This window comes from Recurvomyces mirabilis, assembly GCF_035927965.1.
Source record: "Recurvomyces mirabilis strain CCFEE 5264 chromosome Unknown scaffold_4, whole genome shotgun sequence".
In the NCBI taxonomy this organism is placed as follows: Eukaryota; Fungi; Ascomycota; class Dothideomycetes; order Mycosphaerellales; family Teratosphaeriaceae; genus Recurvomyces; species Recurvomyces mirabilis.
In genome coordinates, this window is record NW_027041938.1 from 495,611 (window position 1) to 522,948 (window position 27,338).

The 27,338-nt window shown below is 51.9% G+C and overlaps 13 protein-coding genes across 13 annotated transcripts; 7 read left to right on the forward strand and 6 right to left on the reverse strand.

Annotated features, from left to right (window-relative positions):
• Window positions 1-85: 85 nt before the first annotated feature.
• On the reverse strand, window positions 86-985 carry LTS14_002031 (uncharacterized protein; the record flags this gene model as incomplete). The annotated part of the gene is made up of 1 exon (XM_064834738.1): window positions 86-985. One exon carries the CDS (start codon window positions 983-985, stop codon window positions 86-88), a length of 900 nt encoding a protein of 299 aa, XP_064697609.1.
• A 970-nt stretch (window positions 986-1,955) lies between these two features.
• LTS14_002032 (uncharacterized protein) lies at window positions 1,956-3,574 on the forward strand (the record flags this gene model as incomplete). The annotated part of the gene is made up of 3 exons (XM_064834739.1): window positions 1,956-2,120; window positions 2,443-3,435; window positions 3,500-3,574. 3 exons carry the CDS (start codon window positions 1,956-1,958, stop codon window positions 3,572-3,574), a joined length of 1,233 nt encoding a protein of 410 aa, XP_064697610.1.
• Window positions 3,575-3,851: 277 nt separating this feature from the next.
• LTS14_002033 (uncharacterized protein) lies at window positions 3,852-5,552 on the reverse strand (the record flags this gene model as incomplete). The annotated part of the gene is made up of 1 exon (XM_064834740.1): window positions 3,852-5,552. The coding sequence occupies one exon, from the start codon at window positions 5,550-5,552 to the stop codon at window positions 3,852-3,854; it is 1,701 nt and encodes a 566-aa protein (XP_064697611.1).
• Window positions 5,553-7,404: 1,852 nt separating this feature from the next.
• Window positions 7,405-8,254, forward strand: LTS14_002034 (uncharacterized protein; the record flags this gene model as incomplete). Its single annotated transcript, XM_064834741.1, has 3 exons — window positions 7,405-7,686; window positions 7,742-8,031; window positions 8,086-8,254. 3 exons carry the CDS (start codon window positions 7,405-7,407, stop codon window positions 8,252-8,254), a joined length of 741 nt encoding a protein of 246 aa, XP_064697612.1.
• Window positions 8,255-8,370: 116 nt separating this feature from the next.
• Window positions 8,371-10,201, reverse strand: LTS14_002035 (uncharacterized protein; the record flags this gene model as incomplete). Its single annotated transcript, XM_064834742.1, has 2 exons — window positions 8,371-8,483; window positions 8,533-10,201. The coding sequence occupies 2 exons, from the start codon at window positions 10,199-10,201 to the stop codon at window positions 8,371-8,373; spliced, it is 1,782 nt and encodes a 593-aa protein (XP_064697613.1).
• An 805-nt stretch (window positions 10,202-11,006) lies between these two features.
• On the forward strand, window positions 11,007-11,930 carry LTS14_002036 (uncharacterized protein; the record flags this gene model as incomplete). The annotated part of the gene is made up of 1 exon (XM_064834743.1): window positions 11,007-11,930. One exon carries the CDS (start codon window positions 11,007-11,009, stop codon window positions 11,928-11,930), a length of 924 nt encoding a protein of 307 aa, XP_064697614.1.
• A 320-nt stretch (window positions 11,931-12,250) lies between these two features.
• LTS14_002037 (uncharacterized protein) lies at window positions 12,251-13,213 on the reverse strand (the record flags this gene model as incomplete). Its single annotated transcript, XM_064834744.1, has 4 exons — window positions 12,251-12,291; window positions 12,341-12,383; window positions 12,436-12,524; window positions 12,580-13,213. The coding sequence occupies 4 exons, from the start codon at window positions 13,211-13,213 to the stop codon at window positions 12,251-12,253; spliced, it is 807 nt and encodes a 268-aa protein (XP_064697615.1).
• Window positions 13,214-14,007: 794 nt separating this feature from the next.
• LTS14_002038 (uncharacterized protein) lies at window positions 14,008-15,173 on the forward strand (the record flags this gene model as incomplete). The annotated part of the gene is made up of 4 exons (XM_064834745.1): window positions 14,008-14,377; window positions 14,436-14,501; window positions 14,557-14,789; window positions 14,853-15,173. 4 exons carry the CDS (start codon window positions 14,008-14,010, stop codon window positions 15,171-15,173), a joined length of 990 nt encoding a protein of 329 aa, XP_064697616.1.
• Window positions 15,174-15,643: 470 nt separating this feature from the next.
• LTS14_002039 (uncharacterized protein) lies at window positions 15,644-17,420 on the forward strand (the record flags this gene model as incomplete). Its single annotated transcript, XM_064834746.1, has 5 exons — window positions 15,644-15,856; window positions 15,921-16,694; window positions 16,749-17,119; window positions 17,174-17,230; window positions 17,291-17,420. 5 exons carry the CDS (start codon window positions 15,644-15,646, stop codon window positions 17,418-17,420), a joined length of 1,545 nt encoding a protein of 514 aa, XP_064697617.1.
• Window positions 17,421-17,495: 75 nt separating this feature from the next.
• LTS14_002040 (uncharacterized protein) lies at window positions 17,496-19,928 on the reverse strand (the record flags this gene model as incomplete). The annotated part of the gene is made up of 1 exon (XM_064834747.1): window positions 17,496-19,928. The coding sequence occupies one exon, from the start codon at window positions 19,926-19,928 to the stop codon at window positions 17,496-17,498; it is 2,433 nt and encodes an 810-aa protein (XP_064697618.1).
• Window positions 19,929-21,756: 1,828 nt separating this feature from the next.
• On the reverse strand, window positions 21,757-23,063 carry LTS14_002041 (uncharacterized protein; the record flags this gene model as incomplete). The annotated part of the gene is made up of 4 exons (XM_064834748.1): window positions 21,757-22,299; window positions 22,355-22,539; window positions 22,601-22,724; window positions 22,917-23,063. 4 exons carry the CDS (start codon window positions 23,061-23,063, stop codon window positions 21,757-21,759), a joined length of 999 nt encoding a protein of 332 aa, XP_064697619.1.
• Window positions 23,064-24,368: 1,305 nt separating this feature from the next.
• EMP24 (p24 complex component) lies at window positions 24,369-25,247 on the forward strand (the record flags this gene model as incomplete). Its single annotated transcript, XM_064834749.1, has 3 exons — window positions 24,369-24,566; window positions 24,738-24,945; window positions 25,018-25,247. The coding sequence occupies 3 exons, from the start codon at window positions 24,369-24,371 to the stop codon at window positions 25,245-25,247; spliced, it is 636 nt and encodes a 211-aa protein (XP_064697620.1).
• Window positions 25,248-25,687: 440 nt separating this feature from the next.
• Window positions 25,688-27,154, forward strand: LTS14_002043 (uncharacterized protein; the record flags this gene model as incomplete). The annotated part of the gene is made up of 3 exons (XM_064834750.1): window positions 25,688-25,765; window positions 25,815-26,468; window positions 26,534-27,154. The coding sequence occupies 3 exons, from the start codon at window positions 25,688-25,690 to the stop codon at window positions 27,152-27,154; spliced, it is 1,353 nt and encodes a 450-aa protein (XP_064697621.1).
• Between the last annotated feature and the right edge of the window lie 184 nt (window positions 27,155-27,338).

Below are 27,338 nucleotides of genomic sequence, written 5' to 3' on the forward strand. Positions count from 1 at the left end.
TGGCTCTAAGTGGTATCACATCTACATCATGCCCCATTGACTCCCAAAGTATGCTCCTCATATCCCTACCCTACACATCAAATCCCTACCACGCCCCAACAATCCCAGCAATAGGAATATCAATCCCGGTAGTATAACTCGCCGTCTCGCTCAGCAAATACACATACGCACCTCCCAACTCTTGCGGCAATGCCAACCGCGGCATTCCACCATAATACTTCATCTTCAGATCCCAATCAGGCGTCTGATCAACGAAATACGTCATCGCCGTCCGCACGAAACCAGGCGAGATGGAGTTGACGCGGATGCCGTGAGGTGCCCATTCCATAGCGAGAGTGTGCGCCATATTCCGTACAGCGGCTTTCGTGCCACCGTAGGGAGCTGAAGGGGCGGCGCGGTTCGGTCGGTAGGATGTCATGGATGCTGTGAAGACGATTGATCCTTTCACTCCGAGCTCGATGAATTTGCGTGCGGCAGCCGTGGCACAGGTCCAGACTCCAAAGACGTTTAGACGGAAGAGTTGCTCGACTTGAGCCATGCTGAAGTCCAGTGCGGGCTGATGTTTGGTCATGCCTGCATTGCACACCATACCGTGGATGGCACCCTCGGCATCGACGATACTATCGACTGCTTTCTTGACAGATTCCTCGTTCGTGACGTCCATCTGCAGGAACTTGAATTTACCGGGATGGCGCTTGGATAGTTGTGCAAAGTCCTCGGAAGGTTCGCTGAGGTCGAGACTGTAGACGCAGGCGGCATTATTGGCAAGGCAGACTTCCGCTATGCCGAGACCAATACCGCGGTTGGCTCCTGTGATGGCAACGACTTTGTCTTTGAGTGTAATGGCGAAGTTGGTCTCTGATGTTGGTTGGGTCGATAGGACGGGTACGGGCGATTCTGAGGCCATATTGCTCTGTCCGTTCGAGGTGCCGTTGAAGTGTCCGTTGCCTGGTCCGGACGACTCTAGAGATACGGCTTGAACCATTGTGAGCGTTTGCGTCTTGTGGTATTGGTGGCGAAGACGGATATTGAAGCCCTGAGGATGGATGAGATCGCTTCTGGTTGATGAGAGACTTACCTGATGAGAGTTATATATGTCTAGCCGCTAGTTCGTTGTTCCGAAGGTCGCGTCGAGGACGATGGAGGTGAGTACTGTGCAAATGTATTGTGTGGAGTCTTGTAACAGCAATGGGAAGAAGAGAGGAAGCGAGCTGCCTCGCTTCGAACACCTACCTTTCGGCAAGTGCCTGGCACAAGACGTGGTTCGAAGACCAGAAATCGCTTTGTTTCTGGCTGGCTCTGCTGATCGACAGATCTTGCTTCGTAGATCCGAGAACTTGGTCCTTCTCACGAGACGAGGTGAGCGAACCGCGTCTCCGCACCTATCACTCCGCAATCCCCTCAGTGCTCCAGATTTACCTCGAGTCGAAGTAGTGTATTGTTGACCAGTAGGCTGGGCTTCGTGAGAATAAAACTGAGTCTCGACACGAGGCAGGCTGACTCGAGTCGTGCCATCTCTCTGCGCCACCGAAACGACCAAGCCTGCTTTCTCCGCACAAGTCTCGTATCGAGGGCTTCATATCCCACCGCGGTTCTTCCATAACATTAACTTTGTCCTACCGCGGACCTGGATGGCACGGGAGCACTGCATGCGTTGATCCGACTGGCCAGACACAGGTCATGACCCCAGATACCATGGAAAATACATTGGGGTGGCCAATGTATGCGGAGAAGCCACCGAAAGCCCCAGCACTTCGCGTGTCAGCCCATGAACGTCTGGACATCGGATGATGAGAGCCGTGGGCATATCGTGAGATGTCTATAACATCAACGTGAAAGTCGTTCGTTTTGACGACCATCGCCATTTCGCTCAGCGAGATCCTCACTTCCCTTCCACGAGGATACATTCTTGAGTCATTCAGCAGATCGTGCCTCAACCCTTTTGCAACACCATCATGTCGTACGTCGACGAGAAGCACAACAGCGAGTTCGTCGAAGAGAAAGTCATCGGCACTATCGACACCATGGAACGCTCCAAAGAAGAGAAGGCATTGGTGAGGAGGATAGATTTATGCCTCTTGCCAACGATATGGATCATGTACCTCCTGTCCTACATGGACGTGAGTCCTACCGGATGTCCATGGTGACTTTCAACGCATACTGATATCACCAGCGCACAAATATCGGCAATGCCAAGGTTGCAGGCATGACAACTGACCTGGGAATGGATTCCAACCAATATTCGATCTCACTGGTGGTTTTCTTCGTAACCTGCAAGTGCTTACGAACTGCAGTCATGCCGGGCTTGTGCTGACAATCTCCAGACGTGGTCTTCGAGGTCCCATCGAATCTCATCTTGTCCAAGACCAGGCCATCAATCTTCTTAGTACGTACTCCGGTCGGGCATGTACTCTCACACGACGTGCTGACGATGTTACTTAGCCTACCATCATGTGTCTCTGGGGCATTGCCACGGCTTGCATGGCCCTCGTCCAAAGCTATCACCAATTGCTCGCCCTTCGCCTCGTCGTCGGCGTCCTGGAAGCTGGATTTGCACCTGGTATCCTCCTGATCCTGTCCTCCTGGTATCGAAAGAACGAGCAGTCGAAGCGCTTCGCTGTATACATCTCAGCCGCCGTGTTGTCCGGGGCCTTCGGCGGCATTCTGGCAGGTGCGATCACGGGAGGTTTGAACGGCCACCACGGCTTGGAAGGCTGGAGATGGCTGTTCATCGTCGAGGGTGTTGCGACCGCGGGCTTCGCCCTCATTGCCGCTTTCTTGCTTCCCGACTTCCCGGCCAACAGCAAGCGTCTGATCACACGGATGACCGAGGCCGAACGTGAACTTGCCATCTCGAGACTTGAGGCAGACAACGTCCACCTCAGGACTGAAGACACACCACATCTCACTTCCTTCCAAGCCCTCTCGCAGTCTGTCCGCAATTGGCGCACTTGGATATTTGTCGCTGGATATATGGTAATCGTAGGCTCGTCAACCTTATCATATTTCTACCCAACGCTGGTCAAAGGTCTGGGATACACCTCGCACATGGCACAATACATGGTCGTCCCGATCTACGCCGTGGCGTTCGTCTGCGTGGTCACCACTGGCTATTTTAGCGACAAGTTCCCACGCCAACGGGGTCTCATCATTGCTTCGTGGTTGGTTGTAGCATTGGTCTGCTCGATTATCATCTGCGTGGTATACAACTTCAAGGCTCGTTACATTCTCTTGATATTCATGGCTGCAGCTCTTTGGTCGACCAATGGTCTGGCACTCTCTTATGCATCCAGCACGTTCGGTGCAATGCCGCAGGAAGTCCGAGCAGTCTCTCTTGCTTTGGTCAACGCCTTGGGAAATCTGGCGCAGATCTATGGTGCTTACTTGTTTCCTTCCAAGGATGCACCAAAGTATTTGCTCGGTTTTGGCGTCATCGTAAGTGCAATGGGTTGAGCCCGTCTGTGACAATGTTATAAGTTTACACTAACACTTTCTCCAGTCTGGAATGTGTGCATTCGGCATTGGTGTCTATATTCTTATTCACGTGTTGCTCAGGAAGTATATCCAGAAGTAGCCTGGACCCAGAACATAGCCAAGCAAACTTCTCTCCATGTACTGCTCTCGTAACCAAGATCCGGCTCATCAGCGTGCGGAGTTCCAGTATGTAGTGCTTAATGTCGGGCTCTGATGTGCGTCAACTCTATGTCCATGCATGTGGACCTTTAAAGACGAGTTACATGGTCGAGCTCCGCGCACTTATCCCACAGCTATGCACGGGCTATGTTGCCACCTTATCGTCTGGAAGCTTTATCAAGGTGGGAGGAAGTTCGTTACCATCGTAACCGTGTCGCTCATCCAGGCTTTTGCTTGCTCCACTCGACCCTGAGCTCTTCTGCCAAGTCAGTATTGGTTGGCCAGCCAGTAGTGACGGAGAACTCTGATATAAGCTCAGCAATGCACTGCCGCTTTGCCGAGTCGGTACAGTACAGGCCTGCAGCATAAAGGCACTGAGTGGACATGAGTCGTGAAGCATCATCACATGCCTTAAGTGCGATACCACCGATCATGTCTATACACTCAGTGATGATCTTGTCCCGTCCCAGATACTCCAGATATCCTCCAGCCGCGGGTTGATGAATAAGCAGAAGTATGCGAGCCATGCTATACATCTGCAGAGACGTCCCCAAAGCCGGTGGATGTATCCAAATTGGTCGAAAGGCTCGATCCGCGGAGTCTGGTAGAGGCAATTGCTGGAAATGAATGGAAATGTTGTTCCGCCATTCGTCTAGCATATTGAGTAGTGTGTTCGCTCGCATTATTCGACCACCAAGATCTCGCTCTCCATTCTGCTTTTCCTCGTCGGAACTGTAGTTGACACACTGCGCTAGGATATACACTTCCCTGGACGCCATGTCCCACACATCCATAACATGATATGGCTTGGTTGGCTTGTAGAAGCTGAAGCATCGTCTGCGTTCCCGAAATGCTGCCCAGAAGTCTTGTCTTAGCCAAGCCCACCAGATAGCTTGTTCGAGACCTCCTGACTCGCCGTTGATATCGCGGCTACGTTGAATCCAGAAGACGCCCTTCAAGTGCCGTTCCCATCCCTTGCCCGCACCGTCGATCATCTCGTACAGGCTAACGGTCAAGACTGTTGCAAGAAGTTCAGGACTGTTTTTGTACGATGTAAAGCGCATGGCATTCTGTAGATACTGCAAGGTCTCGTAGTAGTATTGCACTGCAGCTGTTCTGTCGACGACAGCTTCCCCACTGTGCACAGGCTTGATGGACAGATGCCGGGAACCAAGCGCCAGGATAGCCTTCATCAGGCCCTCGTTGCGAATCGCCAGACGTGGTACTAGTGCCGAAAAGTGCTTCAGAGGATCAAACATATCGATCCAGAGACTCAGCACCAACACAAAACGTTGATACATGTCATGCTCATGATCCTTGAGCTGTATAGGTTCTGCAGCTTGCCAGTACTGCCGCTCGTCAATGACTGGACCGCCATTAGGAGGTGCTGGTGACAATGCTGATATCTGTAGCATTCTTGACGGATTCTGAAGAGAGTCTGCGCTGAATCCTAGTGGTGTCCTTGGGCTCGAAATGCTTGGTGCAGGTGGGCCTGTTTCGTGGCGCGAAAGATAGCGTTGAACGTCACTGAGGCTGTCCAAGGCAGGTAAGTTCAAGTCCCCATTCTGTGCATCTCCAGCAAGCAAGCCGAACCATCTCAGTGGTGCCACTTCGGTACCATATCCAGTCGAAGTGCTGAAGTTGCTCTGCGGACTTGCGCCCACCACCGGCTCTTCAGTCACCGGAGTCGTTGGCCACTGCCGCTGGGGGAGTGCTCTAGAATCTGGGTTGGATGAGAAGCTCGTCCGATGCTGCTGCGGAGTGTTATGTTGAGGTGCTGATACGTACACACTGGCTTGCGAAGAGACGGAGTGAGAAGTCTGTGGTTCGTCCTCCTCGTTTGTCGCCAGGCCATAGATGCACTCGCGATCGCCTTTGCTACATGGTCCACAGAGTGGCTTGACCTCATCGCACTTCATATGTCGTTTTCTACAGATAGTGCTGCGACTGAATTAGCATGTCTGCGATTGTGTTCATTACTATCAAATTTCGCCGGCAGGCAAGCTCAGCGATGTGATATGCAACCGATGACATGTCGTGGTGCAAGCAGGTCGGCGAACGACCACACCAAGAGCATGTCGCAGTCGTGCTGTGCCACAGCTCATCGCTTGCAAGACGTGACCTCGACGCGCACGAACTCACCAGCCAGTCTGTATTCATGATTCATTAGGAACTGCCGTCATCTGGTGCACGAATCGACGGTTCTCCACGTACCGTTGTTCTGAGACCACGACCACGCGACTTTCGAGGCTTACGCACCCCAGCGGTCGCAGCCATTGGGTACACTGGGGACGCGGTTGGTTGTGCAGACATGCTATGCTCGCGTGGTGTATCCACGAGGGCAGGAGACGAGGGCGGGTGAACTCGAGACGAAGTTTTCGCGACTGCGATCTCTGCCTCCTGCCGACCCGCGAATGGGTCATTGCCGGTTGCCGAAACTCAACACCCTCGAAGGACTCCTGTCCAACAACAGCCTCCGTACATCACTAGAGGCATTATACATCTCATCCAACTACTGTGCTTCTCGAGATCATGACAATGCCTGACTTATGCTGCCGACATGCGCAGAAGTCATAAGCATAAATGATGCTCAGCCTGAAGCCGCGAAGCTCTAAACAACTCGCTGGCTCGTATAATTGTTGGCCCAAAGGAGCCGCTGACTGTCATTAGCAATCATTTTGGCTGCCGCTTAATGCCCACTACATAGTATGTCTGCGTACCGTCCAGGTTGACTGCAACAAGTCCAAATATTGCGACACCCAGCAAAGAACACTACAGTCCTTGTTGACGGCGAAGTCAGCTCTCGAGCACGACAATCTCATGACAGCATGGCCACCAACAAGTATCGGATTTCATCTGCGGCTCTTTACCTACAGGGAGCGATCCTTGTGCCCGCCAGCATCGTTGCTCTCATACGACCTGGCATGGTTTTGGATGGATATGACGATAACGTCCAATCTGCAAAGCAGCTCGTGAGGACCTTTAGGTGAGGCATTCACTCGCGGAGACGATGTGTCCTCGGTACGATTGCTCATCTTCACCGTCAGCGCTCTCTGCTTTGGACTTGGGGGCGCCTTCATCACGGCCGGTCTGTTTCCACCCTTTCATCGCCACATGCTCAGCTTCAACTTGCTTTCGCGAGCTGTCGCCATGCTGATGTTCTGGGACGTGGCACGTAACACTGCTCTATACGAGATTGCCTGGGCTGCGCTAAACGGTTCCGTCCTGTGGTACATATCGCAGTGAGCAAGGCGCGCCATGAAGGGCTCGCCGCGAATGCACTCCCCGCTCGTTGCAAGCTATAGGCCAGTCAAGATGTACTTCGCTCATCGTATTAGTCTCCACGAAGCTGTGATACTGCCGTTACGCTCAGTCGTATGTCCTGAGAGTCACAGTCGATTCGTGATAGCGCGACACATTGGTACCTTTAGATATCAGAAGAGTTGAGATTCTGTTGAAGCAACGCCACACTTGATGACTGATAAATCAGTGGAGTAGCACCAAAGGACTGCTCTGTCGCTGGACTGCGCCAAGTGGCACACTACGAAGGATAGCCTGGCGAGCTACCTCGTCAGGCTTCCAGATGCCTGCCTTGTTCGTGGTCATGGTTTATATCCGATATAGCCCACAAAGGTCAATGCCCCGCTATGAACGAATGCGGGGGCATGTGTACAGGAAAGCCGAGAGCAGTACTACAGATATAGCTTCCCAGCAAGACCGACAACAGAAAAGCATAGCACATCACCGCGGGACAAAACACAAAACTAGAAAATGTCTGGCAAACTATCTGGAAAGGTCGCGATCGTGACTGGTGGAGCAGGAGGATTTGGCAAAGGCATTGCACAAAAGTTCAAGGAGGAAGGCGCCGAAGTGATCATCGCCGATTTCGTCGAGGAGGCCGGACAGAAGACCTCGACAGAATTGAAGTGCGAGTTCGTGAAGTGCAATGTGACCTCGCGGCAAGACTGGGAAGCGGTTCTAAAGCTTGCGGACGAGAAATTTGGCAGGCTGGACTACGTTATCAACAATGCCGGAACGACGTACAGGAACAAGGTGAGTGGCGGATGCTTATCCAGTCTGATATGCTCTATGGCTGATGTTACTATAGCCGACGGGCGAAGTAACAGAAGAAGATTTCGACAAGGTTTTCAATGTCAACGTGAAGTCGATCTACTACTCCGCGAACGTGATCGTTCCGTACATGCAGAAGAAGGGCAATGGTGGATCGTTCGTCAACATTGCTTCAACAGCTGGACTCCGCCCACGAGGCGGTCTCACCTGGTACAATGCATCGAAAGCCGCAGTGATCAACGGAACGAAGTCAATGGCTGTCGAGTATGCGAAAGACAAGATTCGCTTTAATAGTGTCTGTCCGGTTGTTGGCCTAGGCACGGGGCTGTAAGTCGACAGCGCTGGAACCTCTTTAGTGTATATGGTTGACAAAGGCGATAGGACGGACTTCTTCCTTGGCAAACCAGAGAATGAGAAGACATTCATGGCCACGATCCCACTGGGTCGTGGTTCGACACCAAAGGATGTCGCCAATGCCTGTGCTTTCCTCTGCGGCGAAGACTTCTTGACCGGCATCGAGATCCCTGTTGATGGTGGAAGGTGTGTCTAGTGAACGAGGAGCGATGAGGCGTTGCGTACCAACTGGCGAGACGAGGACCAGCAGCGATCTTGGTGCAATGAGCAACTTTACTCTTGTGGAAACATTGTACCACTAGAATAAAATGACTACTTTTGCATGCCTTGTAGCAATCCGCGCAGGAATATTGCCGCAGCCATAGCACCAGGATCGGGCGGAGCATCTTCGTTGGCCTCTGCACTTTTCTCGCCAACATATGTAGCTGTCCAGCATTAGCGGCGCCTTTCGTAGCGATTTATCACGACACTCACCTCTGCCAAACTTTGCCTTCATTCCAGATGTGCCCTTCGCGCCTTGCTCAGCTGCTTTCACAGCTTTACTGAAATCCGCATCCTTCTCAAGTGTCTCGCAAAATGGTATCAGAGCGTCCATGACAGTTCTGCCACCTTGTCTCGCGCTTGTGTACCCCATCAGGTTCTTCAATGCTTGACCAGCTGCTTGACTGGCGCTCTGAATATCCATCTTGAACGCTTTTTCGTCCTTGGCAAACGCCAGGCGAAGATTCGACGTGTATGATGCGAGAATGATGCTGATGATGGCGCCTAGTGTTCCTCCAATCTCTTCTACTGCAGATTCGACCTCGTCGAGAATGTGGAATAATGAGCCGTCCTTGGTCAGTCCAGAGTCGAGCTTCTTGAGGATGCCTTTGCACATCCCCTCGACAGCTTCACCACAGTCACCGTCGCCCATCTGCACGTCCCACTTCGTCAGATCTGGTTCTGCTTTGATTGCCGCATCGCATGCATCTCGTAACCCGGGTTCGATCTTGGTCGGGTCAACTTGTGGACCCTTCTCCGTAGCCTTGTCTAACGAGCCGTCGTCATTTACAGTGGCTTGAGTCTTCGGTATCCTTATGTCCTTGTATCCATTCTTGGGCCATGCCGGTGCTTTCGTGTCACTATCAAGGAGGTACAGGATGGTGTAGAGCGACGTGTTGGTTTGTCGCTCGATGCCGCTGATGTTTAGAAGGGATATTGACCAGCCTGGTGCATTGAGTGAGGTTTCGAAGCGTTGTTGGTAGATGCGGCTCGGCTTGATCTTCCACTCCTTCTCCAATACCTTCCGGCTGACAGTCGTGAGTGCCTCGGCCTCGAAGTCTGACATGCCACCGAAGTTGTTGATGAGCATGCAGACTTCATCCTCCGGCTTGAACTCGACAAAGGCTCGATCTTGATCGTTCGTGTCGAGGCAATACTTGAGCATGTCGGACACAATGTCCTCGGCTGGTGGTATTGGCGACTTTTCATGCAGTCCAGGCTCGTTGTGGATACCCATACCGAGCACGTATGTGTTGTCGGGCACGGATCGATGATGTTCTCGTCCAGGGATGTGACAGTGGTCAAGAGAAGAGCCAACAGTGACGGCATTGGCGTTGACGGACTCGCCGATCTTCATGCACTTCTCAAAATCGTAGCCGGCCTCCGCAGCGGCTCCGCAAAGCTTCAGCACGAACATGTTGGCTGCCAGACCTCTTCGCCCCGTGTTCTCTGTCTGTTTCCTCCCCAAAGCAACGTCGTCTGTCATCCGTAGAATGGCAACGTTGTGACCCGCACCAGCAGCCTTTTCTCGAGCAAGACCGAAGTGCAGATTATCTCCAGTATAGTTGGTGATGCATAAGATGATGCCGGCGTCTGACGGCGCGTGCTTGATCGCAGCCATGACCTGCTTTGTCGAAGGACTTGCGAAGACCTCACCATTGACAGCTGCAGCTAGCATGCCGTCTCCGACGTACCCGCTCCATGCTGGCTCGTGTCCACTGCCTCCTCCTGATATAACTGTGACCTTTGATCGATCGTGCGTCTTCGAGTAGACAACTTTGTTCGGCGCATCGAGCTCAAGATGATTGTTCCTGGCGACGAGTGCTTCAAGGCCTAGGACAACGACGCCTTCAGTACTGGGGAAAAAGTGCTTGGTGCTCATGGTTGTGTGTTGCTTGTAGATCGGGGTCGAGGCTCAGAGGTGTGACACGCGACGGACAAAAGACAATGTTTTGACTGTACCCGTGCTTTCTTACCATGAGCGATTCAGACAAGCTCCGCCTGATCGACGGCGGGCATGTTGAAGGGTCTCTTGACCCCGCTCATATTCATCCATTGGAGCCATCTCAGCCGCGTCCAGGACGAGCATCGCGCTTGCTGAATAGTGCCTCTGGACATCAGACGAGGTCATTGTCGATGGTAGAACGCGTACAAGGCGACGCAGTGAAATGACGCCAGCTTGGCGAAGATCTGATGCTGGTGCTCGAGATGTTCCCGTCTCGACGCAATCGCGTAGCAAGCGGAAGGTGAGGTTTCTGGAAGTGAGCTTGACCCACATGTCGGATGACTTAATGAGGCATCCCATTGTGATTGCCAAGCAGCGGACAACAGGAGCTCCAATTGCTTTCACATCTGCAGCGAGAACTCCATCGAACTAGTGGAAACGGCATCGTCGAACACCGATACGAGTCCGTGATGGAGTGACCCTGTGCGTGCTCGTTAAATGGGACGGCGTTGCGGAGCTCTCATAGCAGACGAAGACAACCCCGAGCTCGCAATGTAGAGTTCGAGGTAATCGTGCCACAATCCTCGAGACGAGGCACCATACCGTCTGCAAAGCTAGAATACCGCGGTTCGAAGAGACACGAGTGTGTCTCTTCATTTAGCTCAAGCGGAGTGCCTGCTTCATGGAACCTCGTACTCGCATATAGCAAACCTGGACCGACCAGACAAAGACGACTGCTATCATGGTGTCATCAGAACTATTGTCGAGCAACAAGACCGCTCAAATATTACTTGCTGCTGAGGAGGGTGGCTATGGCGTCCTGGCAGCGATAGCGTTCGTCAATCTGAGGCATGATATCTGCCCAACTGCCACTGACAACATCAGATACAACATCGAACAGATACTCGGATTGATCAAAGCTGCAGAATCAGCTCGAGCGCCATTGATCCTCCAGTTCTTCCCATGGGCTATTACATTCAGTGATGGTTTACTTATACATACCGCTGCCATGGCTGCTAAGAAGGCCACTGTTCCTGTGGCAATCCATCTAGACCATTGCCAGAACGAGGACATGGTCCGCCATGCTGCCGATCATCTGCCCTTCGATTCCATCATGGTCGATATGTCTCATCATGAGAAAGCAGCGAATTTGGCCAAGACCAAGGAGCTCGTGGCTTACTGTCAAGAACGTGGCATTACGACAGAAGCCGAGCCCGGACGCATCGAAGGTGGCGAGGACGGCATCGCTGACACTGCAGATCTGAGCGGCCTCCTCACCACCCCTGAGGAGGTCGACGAGTTCATCGACACTGGCGTCGATTTCTTGGCACCGGCTTTTGGTAATGTTCATGGTGAGTATGGAAAGCGCGGTCCTCAGCTAGAGTACGGTCGTCTAGATTCGATATACGCATCATGCAAAAAAAGAAATATCAGAGTCGTCCTACATGGAACAAACGACTTTCCAGAGGAGGTAATTTCCAAGTGTATCAAAGGAGGCGTCTCGAAGATCAACGTCAACAAGCTTGTACTAGACGACTATAACGACTACCTGCGGGCGTCCGCGTCCAATACCAGCATCACGAAACTCATGGAGGAAAGCGTTGACAAAGTTGCGAAGCTGACCGAAATCTGGATCGAACGGTGTGGTGGTTCTGGCAAAGCGTAGAAGTCACAACGAATCCGTATTTCAAGATACATATATAGCTTTACTTTTCAACCATCAATCTATCGCCACATGTCTGCCTCCCTGGACTTGCCATAACATTGTTTGGATGTAGGCGCTGAGCTCAAATATTCATTCGAACATCATAGTAGCCACAAGCAGATTAGCATGTACCGAAGCCCGGCTTGTTAATCTACTCGTAACAAGCAGCTGAACGGCCACGTTCCAAATTCATGGGATCTGATACCTTTACATTGGTATGAAGCACAACGTGGAGGTGGACCGTCTGATAGACTTGACCACTGGCGTAACGCAAGCATGTCTCAAGGAAGAGTGTAGCCACCATCGATTACCAGATTGGCCCCTATATGCGAGTCAGCTCTGGCGTGCAACGTGCAACATTAGCAACGTACCCGTCATATATGAAGAAGCATCACTGGCGAGGTACACATAGGCCTATTGAACTGCGTCAGCGAAATATCACGGACGGACTGAGGGCCTTGCTCACGCCCTTCAGCTCTGCAGCATCGCAGAACCGAGTTCCAGGGATCAGTTCTGGCCACTTTTCGCTCCATTCTTTGGGAAGGGTACCGATCACTGGAGAACAGTTAACCAGGATCCAAACAAAAGTCTCGATCATGGCGCCACTTACTATCCGTCTCGATAAACCCTGGACTTATACAATTAACCCGACCAAAGTCAACCCACTCTACAGCTAGCGATTTCGCGAGGTGGATCACGGCGGCCTTGGAAGCGTTATAAGCTGCTTGCTTCTGTGGAATATTGACAAGTATGCCAGAGACCGATGCTGTAAAGATCATACTGCCTGCCCCTGGGCCTTGTTGCTTGAACACTTTGCCAGCTGCTTGTGCTGTGAACATCGCACCGTCCAAATTGACACGCATGATATCGTGCCATTGATCTGCAGTATAATCCAGACTGTCGTAGTGAGAGGCAATGCCGGCATTAGCGACGCATATATCGAGTTTGCCGAAGTCCTTTGCCACTTGATTGATGGTAGCAGTAATAGTGTCCTTATCCGTGACGTCGGACTTGTATGCCTTGACAGTGGCACCGGTGTCCTTCGAGATCTGTTCTGCTGTCTCCTCAGCATTCTTGCTGGACGTGTAGATGAGGGCGACAGCTCTAGCCCCGGCCTCAGCAAGGCCTCTCACGACCTCAAGACCAATTCCACGAGCGCCGCCAGTCACAGCAGCGACTTTTCCGTTGAGCGAGAAATGCTCGAGCACATTTGCCTTCGGGTTGGCTGGTCTTGCGAGAGGCATGGTGTCAGTGAAGAAAATAAGTCAGGAAACAAGCGGCGGATGCTGTTAGCATAGATTTGTGGTTGAGATGGCTACCCGCAAGTATTCTTGAGAAAATGAGAAGACGTTGACTCGGACGACGCTATCCTGTGCGGATGAAAGCAGAGCTACATTGAGAGTCAATCCGCATCAATTCATCACCGGACATCGGACACCGTCCGCCCACTTGGTTTGGTATTGGTGAAATGCGATGAGGGTCTGAGGAAAGGAAGTCTAGCGAGAAAGTGCATGTCTGGCGGTTGCGCTTGCTCACGAGCCGGGGTTTGGGATCCACTCTTGGCAGCATTCGCGAGCCAGATTTACCGGGGACACGTCCATCATCTGCTCAAACATATCGGCCTCTACTCCACCATTGGTAAGGTGTGGGCCGTCCGGTAATACTGGGTCTGTTCGCTTTGTTTATGCTGCTCGCAGCATCTCACAGGGCTCGCTCACGATCTAGCCAACAAGAGATGAGGTAAGGTAGACATAATTCATCGGTTTCCTCCTTTCATCGCCACAAAGGAACTACTTCATCGTTTCGTCGTACTACGACCAGTATGACCGATCAGAACGACAATGTTAGTATGCGAGAGATGAGAAGATCATGCATGAACTGAGCGGCGACACAGAATCCGTCTTTCGTCCTCCGAGCCGTCAAGGATGTAGCCTTTGAAGACCGCCCTGTTCCTGCTCTTCGAGACGGTCACGACGTCAGAGTTCATGTGGCGCAGACAGGTATTTGTGGTTCAGATGTTAGTTCGAAAGCGCCGAGCATGAAGTGTACTCTGGACAAGACTGAACTTGCACAGGTCCATTACTGGCAAAAAGGTCGGATAGGAGACTTTATCCTCAACAGCCCAATAGTCCTTGGTCATGAATCTTCTGGTACCGTAGTGGAAATCGGTGACGCCGTTAGGAACGTCAAAGTCGGCGATCGAGTAGCGATCGAACCTGGCGTGCCATGTCGACGTTGCAATCACTGCCGTGAAGGAGCATACAACCTCTGTCCCGACACCATCTTCGCCGCGACGCCTCCATGGGATGGTACCTTGTCCAAGTACTACGTTGTGGCGTCTGACTACACGTATCCAATCGCGGAACATATGACCATGGAAGAAGGTGCACTTGTAGAGCCAGTAGCTGGTAAGGAGGATGTTCCTCGCGTATTTCGAATCACCGGAAGATGCTAATTCGTTCTCAGTGGCTGTGCAGATCACAAAAGTCGCAGACCTTAGAGCGAATCTGACCGTCGTTGTCTTTGGCTGCGGTGAGTCGAGTCACCCAAGGTCGACGCACAACCTCACGCTGACAGTGTGCTACAGGTCCCATTGGCGTGCTCTGTCAGGCTGTCGCCAAAGCTTATGGCGCTGCCAAGGTCATTGGCATCGACGTAGTACAATCTCGACTAGACTTCGCCAAATCTTTCGCGGCCGATGGCGTCTTCATGGCTCCCAAGCCTAAGCCTGGCGTAGATCCCGTTGAGCATTCTGAGAAGGTCGCCGCCCTGATCAAGAAGGAGTTCAATCTTGGTGAGGGTCCAGATGTCGTGCTCGAGGTAAGTCATCACAAACTGAGCTGACATCCGAACCGTCATGGCTTACCACTGATGCTGTTGTAGTGCACCGGAGCAGAAGCGTGCATCCAAGCCGGTGTTTTCGTTGCCAAAAAGGGCGGCACATATGTGCAGGCCGGCATGGGCAAGGAGAACGTCGTGTTTCCGATTACTACCGCGTGCATTCGTGCTCTGCATATCAAAGGCTCGATTCGATACACAACAGGCTGTTATCCTGCGGCTGTGGATTTGGTAGCATCAGGCAAGATTGACGTCAAGCGATTGATCACCAACCGATTCAAGTTTGAACAGGCAGAGGAAGCATTTGAGCTGGTAAAGGCTAGCCGGCCAGATGTCTTGAAGGTCATCATAGAAGGTGCAGTTTGAGTGCCGCATTATGAGTTATGTGATGAGCTTAGTCTGAACGTGATTCCAATCCGGACTTAAATCAAGACTATCACAATCGTTCACTGCACACGACCACACTAGCTCTAGGGGGACACATGCAAGATGCAGCCTCTCCTGTTGAGTACGGTGGTGCAGAACATTTCGCCGTCTCTTACCGAACATTCGTTCCGAGCGCCGATGCCAAGCTCCGTCGAGCGACAAGGGGTGACTGTCACCCTCCTACTCCACTTCCCACGCACCGAGCCAGGTTCTTTCACCACCCCATGGAGTGTCATGCCACTCGGTGGAGACTCCGCAATATCTGGAGAGCATTTCGGGAGCACTCGCGTGATGATCGAGGCGACTGAGCGCTGATTGGAGTATAAAGATACTGTGGTCTGTAGCTCTACTACAACTTCTTTTCGTACATTTCATCAGAGCCAGCTTAAGAATCCCATCATAGCTACACCATGAAGGCAGAGCAGATCGTTGGCAAGGCACTAGCAGAAGTGCTGCCAATTACCGATAAATGGTGGTTCCAGCAAAGTCACTTACTGCGTCTAAACCTCTTACTGGTCATACCGCTGCTATCGTCGTCGGTTGCCGGATACGATGGCTCACTCATGAATGGACTACAAGCACTCCATCAATGGCGAGATTACTTTGGACAGCCACAAGGTGCTGTAAGTGGATATCGACACCTTTGACTCATCGAGACAAACATTGCTGACCATGCTGCTCACTCAGCTCTTGGGACTTGTCAACGCTGCTCAGTCCATCGGCTCCGTCCTCGCCTTGCCCATTGTAGGCTCCTTTTCTGATAAATTTGGCCGCAAGCCAGTTCTATTTGCAGGCTGCATTGGTGTGATCGTCGCCACGATAATTCAGGCTACTTCCACCACACTCGCACAATTCATCGTCTCTCGGCTCGTAGTTGGCTTCGCAGGAATGTTTGTGGTACAGCCAGCGCCTCTCTTGATCGCCGAAGTCGCATACCCGACACATCGAGGCAAATACACTGCAGCGTATTGGACGATGTATTACTTGGGTGCGATTCTCGCTTCATGGACAACATTTGGCACACAAGACTATGTCTCTACCTGGAGCTGGAGAATCCCGACCATCCTGCAATGTGCCTATCCGTTGATACAGACAGTTGGTTTGTTCTGGGTGCCAGAGTCGCCAAGATGGCTAGTGTCCAAGGATAGGAACTCGGAGGCACTTCACATCCTTGCTAAGTATCATGCTGCAGGAGATGCGCAGAGCCCACTTGTGGTTCGTGAGATGGGCGAGATTGTTGAGACGATCAGAATGGAGCAAGATGCCAAGTCCACAACTTGGGGCACTCTGGTTGCCACGCCCGGAAATCGAAAGCGATTGTTCATCGCAGTATGCTTGGGAACATTTGCACAATGGAACGGAATCGGTGTCGTCAGCTACTACCTCTCTCTGGTACTGGACACAGTCGGCGTGACTTCCGCCTTCGACCAGACACTCATCAACGGTCTGCTACAAGTCTTTGTAAGTCGCTTAGATCTGATGAATTGACAGTAATCAGGGCTGACAAATGTGCAGAACTTTGGAGCTGCAGTCATGGGTGCTATGTTAGTCGACCGTCTTGGCCGCCGGACTCTATTCACTTGGAGTGGAATAGGCATGCTCATGTCCTACATCGTCTGGACTGCGTGCTCGGCTGTGAACAACAATACTGGCTCTCAGCCTGCTGGCATCGTCGTTATTGTCTGCCTGTTTACGTTCTTCTTCCACTACGACATCTGCTTCACGCCTCTCCTCATGGGCTACACGACCGAGATCATGCCCTTCAGCATCCGCTCCAAAGGATTATCGTGTGAGCTCATGGCCATCTATGCATCGTTGGTCATCGCAGCATTCGTCAACCCTATCGGTTTGGAGAACATCGGTTGGCGATATTACATTGTATTTTGGTGAGTTGTCCAGATTCCGACCAACCACAAATTTGACGTGCTGATCATGTCTAGCTGTCTGCTCGTCATATTCTTGGCAGTCACATACTTCACGTTTCCCGAGACTAGAGGGTAAGTCTAACGCTACCACAGCGACGTTCCATTTCATGATAGATACTAATAATCTGATAGGTACAGTCTCGAAGAGATCGCGGAGGTCTTCGATGGACCATCGGCAAGGCCCGATACTGCTGCAATTGAGCGAAAGCTGAGCGACGCTGCCTATGATGAGCAGATTGAAGAGCGAATCAGTAAAGTGTAGTGCCGTATACGCGGCCAATGTCGCTTGTGTTTCCAAATCATCTTGAATTTCATGCGAATCGATTATGCCAGGTCTTCAGCGTGGTGGCCACTCGTTCTTTTCTTCAGCTCCAAATTGGTTCCAGAAGAAGTTATTCATTGTCTCATCTCCCAACGTTGATGGGTTTGATGGTACCTGCGTAAGGAAGTTTGTCCAGCCTTGATCAGGCATCATAAAATCTGGTTCAGCCGACAGTGACATTGGCCACATCATCGAGTAGACTCCCGACAGCTGCGTCTGCGGACTTTCCTCGACAGGTTGCTGCCACGTAAACGATGAAGCTGGCCCAACCTCCGACGCCTGAGTCCGCTGATCTGGCGCCAAAAATCCGGCGCACAGCTTCAATATTATGTTGCGGCAATCTTTGCTGGAGGGGTTGATTTCGCGCATTGCGTCAAAAACTGTCAGCACTGTCTGGATTTGTTGACGCCAAGATGATGCTTGGTCAGACATAGGGTTGTTGCGAAGACACATGACAGGTATTAGCGAGGCCTGGAAGATGAAGTACAAGCCGTACCAGGATCCGAGACAGTTGTGGTGGCATGTAGACCAGTAGTCATGGATGGCGGTGATGGTGCTCTGCGCTTCGCGGAGACAGCGTTCCACGGCTGTCAACATTGCTCTGTCGAATTGTGGGCCTGCTACTCCGGAACGTTGCTGAAGAGCATGACGTATGACAAATGGTCTGTACATGATGATTCGGAAGTTACGGTATCGCCACTCCATGATGCTGCGCGACAGACGAAAGCGAGGCTGCACCTCGAGGTCGTCTTTGAGCCATGTCAGGCGCCAAGTTTCGATCTTCTCGTCATCCAAACGTACGAGCTCGGCAGCACGAGGGAACTGCACAGAGATAATCTTGGAATAAATGTCGTTGGTCGCGACATGAAACCGAGCTTGGACACCCACCGCGGTGTACGTTGTAATGCCTTCTCTTGCCGGCGGTAAGGACTTTGAGACATTCGTGAGGTCACGATCGTCAATGTTCAGAGGTAACGCGACTTCGACACCGTAGTCAGGCCAGCTGAGAGGTCGTCCGAAAGTGATGATGGCTCCAATAGCAAATACATGTAAGCACCACCACACTCGTCTGCGGATCTCCATCGTCAACGGCGATATCCTCCAGTTGTGGAACTCTTTGTGCAGACCTAAGCCCATCGCCATGTGCAGCGCCAGGCCGATGTAATTGTATCCACTATTCGGCTTGTTCCGTTTTTGGAGATAGTTCGACATGAGAATCAACACCTGCACTAACGTCAGATTTCCGCTTTCCAGACTGCCAATCGATATGTTGGCTCTAGCCGCCTCAAACAAATCCAAGTCTCTTGTGACCGGCCCGGTTGACGTTGTGAACAGTCCAATAGCTCCGATCATATAAGCCAGTGCATTCCAGCTCCTACCAGCAGGTCGCGGAATAACCTGCGCGTACTGTGCCCGGAAAGATGCTTCGTGAACAATAGGATAGGACAAGTGGTAAAGTGAGAAGTATGCGTTGATTGCGGCGTCGAGGTCGATATTGCCAATGCTTCTTGCCACATACACAGGTGTAGGCACCCAGCCTTGAGCTTCCTCAGCAGCAGGCAGAGGCTCGCTTGGGGATCTGTAGCGGAAATTCGTAGAGCTGCGTTGAAGCGCACCCCTGTGCTCGGCATCTGGCAGCAGTAGACGCAGCATTGCAGCTCCAGAAGCGACTCCCAGATATCCTGCACCACGATCTTCGACAGACAAAGAGGCCATACCATCTGTGACACTTGGCTCTTCATCGTCGAAAACAGCATTGTGATATTGCCGTTGGATGTCAGGGCGGTCTCCTGAAGATTGCTCGTCCCAGCTGAAATCATCAGCTTCAGATGGCGGCGCCTCAAAGTCATGAGTACGTAGGTAAGAATCCGCCAGGCTGGTGCCCTCGAGAACGCTAGGCGAGGTGAGTTCGACGCCACCAGGTGTTTGATGATCGCTGCTCGCATACTGCCACTCAGCGTTTATACTGCTAAAGCTGTGGTGGCCACAATAGTCGGGCGCCGGAGCATTCGGAACGGATCCATGGTCGAGTCGCTGGGCCGGTACTGGCGAAAATGTTGTCTCGTCCCTCCGGTTGTTCTCACGAGCTTCCGATATATGAGTGTGAGGTTCCGGTGACTGTCTCGCGGTGGTGACGTCTGTTACACCCTGTTGCTGGTGTGCAAGCTTTGCTTCAACAAGGAGCGCTCGCCTCTCGAGTTGTCTTGCTCGCAGCTCAGCTTGGCGTAGCCGCTCCTCCACGGAAGTTAGGTACTTTCTGGTCAACGGTGTCTTGGAATGCTTCTCATACAGGCAGTGTCGCTTGTTCCTCTCACACGGTCCGCACTCCGGTAGTTGACGATCACAGCGGCCTTTTCGTCTTTTGCATTCATTGCAAGCCTGTTCGTTGAGTCCAAGCGTCGACGAGGTGGCAATCGCGTATTCCGAAAGTGACAGTTGCTGATCCATATCCAAGAGCACGAGCTAACAAGTGGTACGGAGAAATCATGGTAGATTCGTGGGATTCGGCTCGCACTTGGTCTTTCAGCACTTATGGTAAAAGCACCGGGGTCCACGGTCCCACCATCCACATATCGCGCAGCGCAGCCAACGCATATACAGTCTCGGCGCTGCTTCCCCGATCTATGCCTGTATGACCAGTACGTACTGCCAGCATGCCAATCTGGCCGTAGTGAGATTGACAGCAGAGTTCGCTGAAATGAACCCTCACCAAACTCTCACCGAACTCTGCGAGGACAGAATGCGGAGATGATGCAGCACCGACCTCGCAAGTTGACCACTGTTTCTCGTTCTTGGTCCTTTCACCGAACACTGTAAGCACAATAGGCGTTTGGAGGCATCATCATCTTTGAAGATATGTCGTCAAAACAGAGTCGCCACTACTGGGCGCGCAGCATGAAGAGTATGATGATCAATATGGACAGCGACACGGCAAAGACGTCTCACCCAGAAATACTCGAGGATACCCACACCTTCTCAGTAGGGCAAAAGACTAAATGCTCTCTGATGACGGCCCACCAACCGAACCGCACCGCCCGGATTAAGTCATTGGCCTCGATCGACGTTTAACACACTTAGCCGCGTGCCTCAACCCACCATCGATAGCCTAACAACATCCCTGCTTCGTTATTCTCAAATAAGCCTTGTGACCTTTCAGATCTGGCTTGGCGGCCATTGATCACCCAGTAAAGCAGATGCCGGACTGAGCGTCAAACCTTCCGGAGGCTCGTCAAGAACTTGCGAAGGTATGTCTCCCGACAGTAAAAGGTAAAGAGCCCAAAGGAGTCCCTTCCAAAGGCGAGAGCACGTCGGCATACACTTCATGGCAGTCCATTCCGTCTCAAAGTAGGGAACGAATTGACCCGATCCTCATCTTGTAACCCCAAAGGCGCAGTTTGAGCTAGCAGTGTTCTTGAGGTACTACACATCTTCCTAAAATGTAAGCTGTGCAGACGATCATGAGCCACATAACTGACGGGGGTTGTCAGTGGTGGTAAGTGGAGTTTATGCAGGTTCCCCCTCAAAGCAACAGGCTGTACATTTGTACAAGACAGGAATTCATACTCATTCTGGGCGGACTTGCGAGTTGTCAATCATTACTGCTTCTCGAAGGCAGCGTGTACTCCCGATACCTGCTAGACCTTCAAGCTCTCGAATAATGGTGTCTCCGCAGAATATTGGACATCGATTCATCGGCCGTCGATCCATGCGATACATTGAGGATCCTCAGCCTCGAGCTTACAAGCGATACCAATACGGCGTTTTGGCCTGTACAGGTATCCCAATCGAGCACCATGCCAGACTTCACCCCGGATGCTTCCGCAAAGATGACCGACAACCAACATATTCGTTGACCCATTTCGATTCCGACAAGGCCCATGCATCGCGCGACAATAGACCTCGGAGTCGACGCCGAACAACACCCTTGCAACAGAGTCCCCCAAGCTCTCGTTGAGCAAGTTTGGACCGATGGGGTATCTGTCCAAACTTTGAGTGTGGCAACACCCCCATGTAGACAAGACTCGATCATTCATGTTCCTAAAGGAAGTTGTATGGCCACGACCATATCTCTCAGCACCGTGGGGTTTGAGTTGGGAAGTAAGTGACTAAAGACAGGGGACCCACAAAAGCCCGTGGCCTCATCGGCTCAGCTCCAACCACTGCGCCTCCGTCTTATTGCCACATACTCTCTTCTGCTATTCGCCATAGCATCGTGGATGGCGGGATATTCAAATCAGGTAAAGAACCCAAGGGCTTTTGAAACCACCCCCCCAACTCAGTACATCCCAGCCATACCCTCAAACTTCTCTCTAATATCATCCGGATGCACACGTCTACCCGTGAGATCATAGAACTTCGCCGCGATTCTGACCCATGTCTGCTTCTGATCTTTCATGATGATCTCGCTCAGACACTGCAGTTCGCCGAAGGAGAAGAGATCATCCTCCTGCAGCGTCAACCACTCACCCATGGTGAAGCGAGCTTCTCCGTTACTGCGAACACTTTGGGCTTTGCTGGAAGCTTTCTTTGCGTCCTTTTTGGTTCCGCCCTTTCCATCGGCGGCTCCTGCTCCATTAGCAGCTTTCTTGGCAGCTTTCTTCTGCGCCTTCGTCATCTTTGATCGGCCGCCAGCATCAGCTTGCTTCTCGTCATTGGCCGTGTCGTCACCTCCGCCACCGCTGATCTCGTTATAGCGCTCTTCACATTGCTTCTGTGGACGCTTGAGCTCTTTGGCGATCTGCTTGAGGGGTGTATTGGCGGCCCACAACTCCTTGAGCTTGGCATGTTCTTCAGCAGTCCATTCGCGGTTCTGTGGATTCTACGGAGTGAAGCATATCAGTGTTTGGCACTTGAGATTAGAGATGGAGAGATACCTTGTTGCCACCTTCGCCTTTCTTCTGGTCGTTCTTGTTATCATCCTTCTTTCCCCCATTGTTCTCTTGCTTGTTTTTGCCACCCTTCTTGCCCTGCTGATTGTCCTTCTGATGACCGTTCTCATTGTCATCCTGCTTCTTGCCTCCTCCTTGCTTGTCCTTCTTGCCCTCGTTGGCAGGTTTACCTGTACAAGATTAGCCATAGAAGGTTCAAATATCAACTCCCAGTGAATCTGTGTGAAGTACCACCGCAGTTCACCGCACTTCCCAGTGGCGACTTGTGAGCAATAATGCTTTTCCTGCCATGCTTATCCTTTTTGATGTCGTAGTACGTGACATAGCTCTTCTGGCTGGGGCTTCTGTCTAATGGCTGGCCTGTGTCAGCATCGATCGGTATCAACGAAAACGGACGAAAGCCGAAGAACAAGTTGCGGATCATAACGTTCGAGCGGATCAGCAGCAGCGGCGTGTTGTGGCGGCGTAATCGGTCGATAGCTCGTAAAGGTAGGCATCATGGTCTAAGGTAATATGGCACAAATGTGCACGTGGGGAAGGTACCTACCTCTTGCTCTTTTCTCGGTGAGCCCAGATTGATGTATGAGCGCGGAAGCAGCGCATCAATGAAGGACACCCTAGGCAGCTTCTGCGACGATGGGAGGTTGTCTGCATCGGTGACGGCGGCAGCGATTTTGGTGGCGAGGCGTCCCATTGTGGTGGCGGCGTAAGGCGCAATGCAGGCGAGCAAGGTGGAGCATTTGAGAGATGGAAAACGCTGTCAGGATACTATGTTGTAGTGGGTATGCTTACATTGTGTAGTGATGTTGTGCTGCGAAGAATCCACCCTTCCGCCCTGCACGCTACGGAAGGCCACTCATGAGACCTTGAGTAAAGCTCACATTCTGCCGTCGATTCCCCCTTTACTATTCACTGCACGTGTGCCTGCACCGTGTGATCTTCTTGGGACGACATCTTCTCGTCAAGACACTCACAACAAATCCCTGCAAGGTGCCGCTAGGTGAACAAAGAGCAAACGGCGATCAAAAGAGGATATCTCCTGGTTGCATGTACTCTTCAGAACATGTTCCGCATCACCATGCCAAATCTTCGGAAAAAGGCTTTCTCGCGCCTAGCTGCGCCGGCCACGAAAGAGAAAGCCAAGAAGCACAGGTAGGTGTTCTGTTCACCTGCAGGACCTCTCAAGTCTTCATCCATTAAATTAGGAGTAAGGTTAACCAAAGCACTCCTTGAGAAGATGCTATCGCAACCCGAGGCGCGCCGGTCGGAGCTTTTAGTACCCCTCGAGTCCGAAGCAGGCCAGAACATGCAGAACCCAAAGGTGTTGTATGTGCTTGGTATTCGTGAGGTCCTAACGTTCGATCTACTACCATCGGTGAGCACATTCAGTACCTTGGGTCTGAGCGCTGCTGACTTGTATAACTGGATAGGGTAAAACAGTACTGCTTGCTACATGAGAACGCACCTCACGCTATCATAACAAGCTCTGTGCTGGGTGGGATAGCAGGGAAGAGGCTCAGGTGGTCAGCCACGATATTTGAGCGGCCAGGAAGAGACCAGAGATGTGGAAAGCGATCGTGTTGATGCACATCAAGTTTGGTCGCAATGGTTGTTTGGGGCGTTCGTAGGACGATTGATGATACCGTGAAAAACTTTGGACTCTCTTTCATCGCAGGATATTAGGTTACTGCTTCGTCGCCGCTCCCAGTGTATCCTATCGTCCAGGGCTATTCCAGCCATTACGCAATCTATCAGATCGGACACGATAGCTCACGGAGTAATCTGAGAGCAGTGAAAGTGCAGTGAAAGTGCAGTGAAGTGAGGATGAATATGTCTTTGCACGTGAAAGTCACAGCTGACCCTGCCAAGACTTCCCCTTTGGTCCCGCGTTGTTCGATCGCGTGGCCTTGTTGCAACTAAAAGTTGATCATTGCGCCTGCGTCGACCATACCGTACGAACACCTCCCTCCTCTAATCCAGACCACTGACAGCCGGAATCATGCCCTCAAGACTCGACACGCTCTTCGTCCTCCTCGCCTCCATTCTCGCCTTCAGCCATGCACACAATATCCAAATGAAGGCGCATTCGCGAGAATGCTTCCACGAGATACTGCACAAGGATGATAAGATGACGGTGACATTTCAAGTGGGCGATCGAGAATTTGGTGGTAGTGGGAACCTAGATATCGACTTTTGGGTTAGTAATTCCTTACAGTGAGAATGCTGGGCTTGTGTCTGGTGGGATCCGCTAGTGTGGGAAGCATTGAGCATGGGCGGTGTAGGATAGGGACGAGCTCGGGAGTGCTCTAGCCCTCGCACATAGCATGGGAGAAGCGAGCGAATTGCTGACAAGCCATATGTGGTACAGATTCAGGATCCATCCGGCAACTATCAGACCCAACAACGCACAGTCAGCTCAGGAGACTACTCATTCGACGCACACTCCGATGGGAAGTACATGTACTGCTTCAGCAACGAGCACTGGTCGGCGAACACGAAGGAGGTCAGCTTCAACGTCCACGGAATAGTATACGTGCCGGAGCATGAAGCGCCTTCAGATCCGCTGGAGAAGGAAGGTACGTTCTAGCATTGATTCTTGCCCGAGCTTCTTAAGCCATATCACGCAGCCTAAATCTGACGCTACGTAGTTCGCCAACTCTCCGAGCTCCTCGCACAAGTCAAGGACGAACAGTCCTACATTGTCGTCCGCGAACGCATACACCGCAACACAGCCGAATCGACCAACGGCCGTGTGAAGTGGTGGTCGATCTTCCAACTTGGCGTGCTAATCGGCATCGGTGTCTTTCAAGTCTGGTGGCTGAAGAGGTTCTTCGAGGTAAAGGACAGCACCAAATACTCTCGTGGTAATTTGGGATAGTGAGTAGGCTGACGTCTGCTGTTGCGGCGTGCTGTAGGTTAAGCGCATAGTCTAGGTTCGACAATATCAGGAACATTTCAGCAATTGCTTTTCATCATGCACGGAAACTTGAGCAATTTGTTAGCGAGGTGCTGGGCGCGACTGTCCGTGTCCGGCAGGCACGACACTAATTTCCAAGTGCACAACGAATGTAAACTTCGACAGCCCTATACTCCTCTTCCACCACAGAGCTACTTCACATGCCTTGCATTGTCTAGATGCTAGCAGGAGTCTGCATAAATGTACCTACCAGATCTGCCTTCGTCCGAAACCAAGCGGGGTACAATCGACTCCGATGAACAACATATGCATCTAAACTCGATCGTGTCATAGCTTGGACTTCTGGATGAACCTGAGTAAACTGACTACATCTCAGACGAGAGTATAGACTGTATAAAGCGATGGCTACGAATGGCACACATACGAACGGCGACTCCCATACCACCAACGGCCTAAAGCCCAAGCCTCGAATCGTCATCGTAAGTTCAAATCTATCTCATACTTATCTACTGGCTCATCATAAACCAGGTAGGCGGTTCTCTAGGCGGTCTCTTCGCCGGCACAGCTCTAAAGTCCCATGGCTTTGACACTATACTTCTCGAACGCAACCCAGAAAACCTTCTTCACAACCAAGGGGCGGGTATTGTGGCTGGCGGCGATACGATCGAATTCTTCAAACGCTATGATCGGACGGGCAAACCGGTCGCCGTGCCCAGCTATAAGCGCGTGTATCTCAACCAGAAGGGCGATGTGATCCATGAGGAAGTCAACCGACAGAACATGACTTCTTGGGACCTGTCTTACTATCTCCTTCGAGCGAACTACGATCGCATTGACAGCGAGTATCTGGAAGGCGGTAAGCTGCCAGAGGTCCGGGACACGGATGGTGAGGTAAAGTATTGTGCCGGTGCGACTGTCACGAATATCGAGGACAAGGGTGGACAGGTTTTAGTATCGTACCTGCAGCGAGGACTAGACGGCAAGGAGGAGTCGACGACTATACTCGCTGATCTAGTCGTGGCGGCCGACGGACCGAGCTCGTCGATACGGAAGCTTTTAGAGCCGAAGACAGAACGCACATATGCTGGTTACGTGGTCATTCGCGGTACAGTCCCCGAACAAGAAGGATCGCCAGAGTCCCTGGAAGTCTTCCGCGAACGTTTCTGCTTCTTTCATGCACCAGTACGTGAGCTCGAGTACTCATCCTAAATGGAATCACGTACTGAAACCTTTGCTAGGGTATACAGAACTTGACCTATACCATTGCTGGTCACAATGGCACTACGGAGCCGGGCCAACGTCTCCTGAATTTCGTCTGGTACGCCAACTTTCCCGCCGACTCCAATGAGCTCGACACTCTTATGACAGACATCTCCGGCCGCCGACGCCACATCACCATCCCACCTGGCCAGATTGCACCCGAGGCATGGAACATGGTCAAGAAAATGGGCTACGACCGTCTCCCACCGCAGATGGCCGAGATGGCAGCGAAGACCACAGCGCCTTTCGTGCAATGCATCACCGATGTGATTGCCTCAAAGAATCTGTGGATGGGCGACAAAGTCGTCTTGATCGGGGATGCGCTGGCTGGGTTCCGACCGCACACGGTGGCGAGTACAAGTCAAGCGGCCTTTGATGCTATGAGTCTTGCCGAGTGGCTAGATGGGACGATCGATCGGAAGCAGTTCGTAAAGCAGACTATGCAATTCGCGAGGGAAATCCAGGCCATGGGTGTCAGAATAGGTGATCGGAGTCAGTTCGAGACTCTGCCGGTGGACGAGTATATTGCTGATAGGAATTTTGCGAGTATCAAGCGGCAGGATAGGGTGTATGGGAAATGGACAGAGGATGGGCTGGACAAGATCTAGATACCATTCTGTAAAACTTCTACCGGCTGGTGAGACCGCGAGCTGAGGACACTAGGACATAAGATCAATGGTTCATAAGCCTTCGTATCCGTGAGACATACTGTGGCCACGCCCTGGCATAAACACAGCACATGGTCACGCTATTGGCTGGACCTGCGTGAAGCGCGCAAGCGAAGCCGATTCG